The sequence below is a fragment of the Eumetopias jubatus genome, unplaced genomic scaffold (genome assembly GCF_037043125.1).
Source record: "Eumetopias jubatus isolate StellerSeaLion01/CBP00866 unplaced genomic scaffold, mEumJub1_p1.0 scaffold_14, whole genome shotgun sequence".
In the NCBI taxonomy this organism is placed as follows: Eukaryota; Metazoa; Chordata; class Mammalia; order Carnivora; family Otariidae; genus Eumetopias; species Eumetopias jubatus.
This window is the reverse complement of record NW_028274820.1, coordinates 106,975,148-106,981,383: the sequence shown is the minus strand read 5'-3', so window position 1 is coordinate 106,981,383 and position 6,236 is coordinate 106,975,148. Positions and strand designations below refer to the sequence as shown.

At 46.9% G+C, this 6,236-nt stretch overlaps 1 protein-coding gene across 2 annotated transcripts in view; it reads right to left on the bottom strand.

Annotated features, from left to right (window-relative positions):
* Window positions 1-6,236, bottom strand: part of RNF32 (ring finger protein 32) — a 45,958-nt gene continuing 39,722 nt past the window's right edge. The window contains exons 7-9 of one of the 2 annotated variants that reach the window (XM_028094671.1): window positions 947-1,114; window positions 209-252; window positions 1-157 (exon numbers count right to left, since the gene is read on the bottom strand). In XM_028094671.1, coding sequence (XP_027950472.1) covers window positions 1-157; window positions 209-252; window positions 947-1,114 — 369 coding nt within the window. Of the gene's footprint in view, window positions 253-946; window positions 1,115-6,236 lie in introns of both variants that reach the window. The other variant, XM_028094670.1, reaches the window with a different exon arrangement.

The following is a 6,236-nucleotide window of genomic DNA, read 5'->3' as shown; positions in this document are numbered from 1 at the left end:
TCAGCATTTAAGAATTTTCTTTTGATAGCCAGAGCGGCAGAGGGGACAAGCATGGAAAGGAGAGCTGTCCCCCAGTGAGAACTCCTCCAGAGCAAGGAGACACGTGTGGTGGAACACATGTGAGCAGGGCAGGAGGGCTCTTTCCCGGGAAGCCTGGCTGCAGCACGTCTCCGATGGGTCCTGGTGACCGTCACTGCTGGCCGGCAGCGGGGTGAGGCAGATGGGGCACTCAGAGGTCTCCGGGTGCAGAGCCTGCGGCACAGGAGAGGACGTGAGCTGTCGTGTGTAGGTAGCAGCTCTGTCATGATGGAAAGCTTCCTAAACTTAAGTGAGAACTGTATATACCAAGAGACATGGACCTTCTAGAAATGAGGTTTCATCCTGTGTTACAATAACACTAATTGTACATATACTGTTAGTCCTGTGGAAAATGGAAAGGGAGAGTAACCTGCCTGTGACAAGCAGTTTTAAAACAAAAATGCTTTATAAAATGCTGAACACTAATGATACAGATTTCCTTTTAGTTGAGCAATAGAGAGTGGTCTTTTTCAAAATCCTTGACCTTACATAGCTGCTAAACTTCTTTATAAATTTTCGTATTTTAATGATTTCTTAAGTAAGTTTTTCCTCTGTTGAATTCTGAGTCTCCCCTTTTCCCGAGGTACTACAGATGCCTTAGGAGGGCAGGCTAGGGCTTGAAAGAAGACCAGGCAGCTAACGCGTGGGGTGGTCTTTTCCCTTTGGTGTTTTCATTATTCACAAAAAGGCGTCATCAAAGCAGTGTCCATTGGAAGGGCCTTGGCCTCCCCCCAGCCTGGATGACAAAGGTTCAGGGTACACGCACAGCCAGGGCAGAAGGGTCTGTACCACAGGGTCCCCGAGTCTCCACTCTAATGTCACCCAGACTCCTGGGGGCTGCTGCTTCCAGTGAGTGACCCACGCCTACCTGGATCTGGATCTTCTCCCAGTCGTCTTCTGTGAGCTCACGGCCACACCTGTCCTCCAGCTGCTGAAGAACACTTCGGTTTGTGGCCAGGCAGTGGTCGATTTCCCAGAAGAGGTCCTCTATGTCTGTGTTGTAGGAGCACAGTATGCGGTGATTGATCTCTGTGAACTGGACAGGACACAGGAGGCAGTGCATTAACATGCCCCCGGGGGGGGGGGAGGGTTCTACCTGTAGGTGCAAGGGAAGCACCTTCTTGAGTCCTGACCACCTTTTTTACTAACTTTCCTCAGGTCTCTACCTTTGAAGAAGACTTTTTGGGGAAACAGACATATGCATATTTACGTAATAGCCATGTCCAGATAGTTGATGCAAAGAGATTCAAAAGGTCCACCTGGTTTAAGTCTTGGTGGTTGTTAACAAGGAATACATTGTAATTAAAAGTTGAGAGCTAATAAAAGGGAAAGGGAAGTGGAGAGGAGAAAGGGATTATCACCCCGCTGTGGCAGCATGGATTCTGATCTGTAGGCAGGGCGCTCACTGCGCGCGGCCACAGTGCCCCTGAGCTCTTGCCCGGCCAGGGAACCAGCACTCTTCCTGCCCCTTGCTTGCCAGCTGGCTTCCCAGTGTGGTTGCAGACTATGAACGACCATCTTAGCGTGACCATAAAAAAAAAAAAGGAAATCTAAGATTATCCCCTCTTTTAAACTAGTTATTCATTCTGCTTTTCTCAGCAAAGCCCTAAAATCATAACTTGAAAACTCCCATTGCCTAAGGACCTTAAAAATCCCTTTATGGGAGGTAATCAATTTATGGACACTTGTATGGCCCCTTGCTATAGAACACATCTTTAGGACTTATTTTAAAATTGTTTCCCTTGCCAGTCTACCATAATGGAGGCATTATGGTAGGCAAACTTTAAAAAGTTTGCTTCAAAAGTACTGTCCTTAAATAGAGTTCTCTAATGCCCTCCCCCCCGCCCCCGCTCAGTTCTTTTTATAAAGTACACTTTTTTTTATAAAGTACTTCATTTTTTTTTTATATAAAAGGATTTAGAGAAACACAGTGATCTCAGGCAAACGATTCAGCTGGTTGTGGGTTGGTGTGCTTTCCCTCCTGATGACACAAGCTGGAATTGCCAGAGTGAGGCAGAGTTACTACAGACTCTCGGCTACAGCGCAGGGGTTTGCAGTGAGAATTCGCTCATATCTGATTAGCAAAGTGGAACATGCCTACATCATGTAGAAGTCACAGTTGCTAACTGCAAAGTAGCTTCATATGGCACCCTTCACTCTCTTTTCGTCCCCCAGACTCTGTTTGGTCTGTGCTCTGATTTGGAAATACTTACTGTGTGATTCTCCCTGGTTTCTCCAAAGATGCTATCGCTTCTTTTCAAAAAGGAAAAGGTCCTACAATTGTTGGTTTATTAGAAATTTAACACATCTAAATCTTTAGTAGGGGTTTTATTAAGACAGTTATTGTTTTGTTAGTGTCTTGGTTACAGTTCTACAGGTTTTAGATGGTTTGCCCATCTTGCCATAAGTCCTGCACGAACAGGAACAAACACGTTAGAAGCAATGCCTAGATAGAAAAGTGATTTTGTGATTACAAAGGGCTTCAAGAGTCCAGAAGTCAGTCTCCTTAGATGGGCTTGGAAGGAAGAATAGTTTCATGGTTTTCAATTAGTTTGTAAAGATCTGGATTATCAGAGAAAAGGCGATCATAGTTGAGGAATTCTTTTGAGAAGACTGGAAACAGCTAGGGCATTGGGTGGGGGCAGAGCGAATGGCTTTTATGAAAGAGTTTTTGGGAAGAACCCTCAGCACTGTTGGTGGGAATGTAGATTGGGACAGCAGTTGTGGAAAACAGTATAGAGATTTCTCAAAAAATTGGAACTACTATATGATCTAATAGTTGAGTACTGGGTATTTGCCCAGAAAACACTAATTTGAAAAGATACATGCATTGTTTATGTTTACTATGGCATTGTTTATAGTAGCCAAGATATGGAAGCAGCCCAAGTGTCCGTCCATAGATAAATGGATAAGGAAGATGTGGTACACACACGCACACACACACACACACAGGAGTATTACACAGCCATAAAAAGGATGAGATTGTGCCATTTGAGACCACACGGATGGACCCGGAGGCTATTATGCTAAGTGAGATAAGTCAGACAGACAGACGGATTTCACATGATTCTACTTACATGAGGAATCTAAAACCAATCAGACACACAAGCACAGAGCAGAAACAGACCCATAAATACAGAGAACAAACTGGTGGCCGCCCGAGGGAAGGAGGGTGGGGAGATGGGCAAAGTGGGTGAAGGGCTGGGGGAGAGACAGGCTTCCAGTTACGGACGGACGAGTCCCGGGGATGAAAGGCGCAGCAGAGGGAATCTGGGCCCTGGTGGGGTAACAGTGTCGCGTGCTGACGGATGGGGGCGCACTTGTGGTGAGCACAGCGTGCTGTATAGACCTGTGAGTCACTCGGTTGCACACCTGAAACTAATGGAACATTGTGTGTCAACTATATTCAAATTAAAAAAAGTTTTGGGATGGACTGTATTACTTTTCTTTATCTTCTCAAAATAGTGTGATACACTTAGAAAAACTCCTTTAAATATCATTGTTTTTAGAACTTTCTAAATGTAAGAGCTAGTTACTCTAGATCATCCCTGTCCAAAAGAAATGTAATATGAGCCACATCTGTAATCCTAAAACCTGTAGAAGCCACATTAAAAAAAATTTTAAAGGTGAAATTAATTTTAATATTTTACTTTACCCAACATATCCAAAATATTATCATTTCAAAATACGTCAACTGAATAAACTATGAATGAGATATTTTGTTCTTTTTTTCCTGTCAAGTCTTTGAGATCCTGTGTGTCTCTAGCCTGTTTCGATTTGGACTGGCCTCACTTCAAGGACTCGACAGGCACCTGCGGCTTGTGGCTGGTGGCTCATGCGAACATTACTGCATAGATGCGGATCGTCGGAGAATGCCCATAGCGCCCGAGGCACGGAGACCTCGCTCAGCCGGGGCCGCACCAGGGGCTCCTTTGCTGAACGTCTGAAGACTGATGTAAAGCTACGGAACCATCCGTTCCGAGGGCTGTCGTGGCTGTCACCTTCTTACTCTCGCTGGTCCTTTCCCAGCACGGAGCTCTCTACAGAAGTCGGCATCGCGTCCAGAAACACCACAGTCCCATTCCTCCCCTGCTAGGTGGGGCCACGTGACATAGCCGTTCCAAACGGAGGTGGGGTCTCCGGCCTGGGCACACAGTCTCTGCCCCCCCAGGGACGGCACAGCAAAAGGCTGCAGGGGACAGTGCCCGCATCCTACAGGGTGGCATGCTGCCCTCGTGGGTGGGACCAAAGCTGCTACTTTGAGTCACTGGAATTGGGGGGTCGTTTGCTCCAGCAGTTAGAAGTGTCCTGACTGAGTGATCACACCTGTCTCATGTTGCTGGGCTTGGTGATGTGAACGAAACCTCTCAGAACTCAGAGACAATTAGATGAGTGATGATGATGTAGGACTTCCCAGCTCTCAAGCGTTCTAGTCTATGGGACAGCTCTCATGTGTGTGTTTTGTTTGTTTGTTTTTATGTGGACCCAGCTGGCAGAATAGAGTATGTAAGTCCCCTCCAGAGCTCCTGCTCCAAGGCCAGACCCCAGAAGGTGCCTTCAGGGATGAAGTGTACCCTTCCGCTTCTTACTCCCCTAAGAAGACGTGGACACACACAGGAAGGGAGGGCAGCTGTGGTGAGTGTGCCCTTGCTGGCCTTTGTCCCCGGCTGCTGCAGGTTGACTGCTGGGTTTCAGGGAAAGGCGATGCTGGGACATGACAGGCGCCCACGTGGCTGGTGGTTGGGGTTTTAATGGTGTGTGTGGGGATCTTCCAGGCACCTGTGTTTTGGGGGTTTGTTTGCAATTGTTTTTTAGCCATACAGATGCCCCCCAACTTAGAGTAGTTTGACTCGCAGTTTTTCGACCTCACGATGGTGCGAAAGCGATACACACTCAGCAGAAACCGTGCTCCAAGTTCTGAATGTGGCTCTCTTCCCGGGCTAGCGATACGCGGTTTCGTGGTCTGATCCACCCCCCGTGATGCCGGGCGGGGGCCGCAGCTCCCAGCCGCCACGCGATCACGAGGGGCCACGGCCGATACACCGACAGCCGTCTGCACCCACACAGCCGGCCCGGCCCTCACTCTCAGGACAGCGTGCCGTGCATTCCAGGAGATATTCGACACTTTACTGTCAAATAGGCTTCGTGTTACAGGACTTTGCCCAACTGTGGGCTAGTGTGAGCGCTCTGAGCACACTTAAAGTGGGCTGGGCTACACTGTGATGTTTGCTAGGTTAGGTGTGTGAAATGCATTTTTGACTTAATGATATTTTTGATTTATGATGGGCTTTATCAGGACCTAGTGCCATCCTAAGTCAAGGAACATTTGTATTTAGAGGCTTGGAGGAAGATGCTCTTCTGTTATGAATCAAATTCTATTTCACGCTGACCCTAATTGTAATTGCCAGGCAGCTGGAGCTTAATTTAAGTTCTTCAACTGACAGTGTATCCTAGGGCTTTGATTTTAATTTTCTTTGTTCTTTGGCTCTTCGACTATTTGATAATCTCTAAACAAATGATTGAGAGAAGAGTTCCCTACTGCGTAAAAGGGAGAGTTCCTTGGAAATCTGTATGATGGCCTTCTGATTCACGTTTCATGATCCATGTGCTCTGTGAGTTTTCTTGACATGAGAGCGATTTCCTGTATATACATGGAATAGAATGTAAGATCTTTTCTTTCTTCAAAATTATGCCTCAGAAAAAAGGGGTCACATTCTATTCCAGACCTTACAAAGGATTTCAGGTTATGAGGCATATTCTGAAATGTTTTCTGGACACAGAAGTGCTGTCTGGAGAACATGCAAGAGTGTGAACGACTGACTTGGGAGCTCATTCTCAACAGTCGTGCTGGGACCAGCGGCCTTGGCATCCCCTGCGAGCTTGTTAGAAATGCTGATTCCCAGCCATGCCTCAGACCTGCTGGGTCAGAACCTGGGGACTCTGATGCTTGCTCAAGTTTGAGAACTGCTATTGCAGAATTCACCTGCTTGATTATAAGAGTCAAAGTTACGTACCACAGCTTTCATCACCCTTCCTGGGGGTGTGACCTCCAAACTCCAGGTGTTAGGTATCACTGTGAGCTTTCAGAGGTCCCTTAGAGAGCGACAGAGTAACTGTGGAGGCTGTGCGCGCGTGCGCACACACATTTATGTTATATT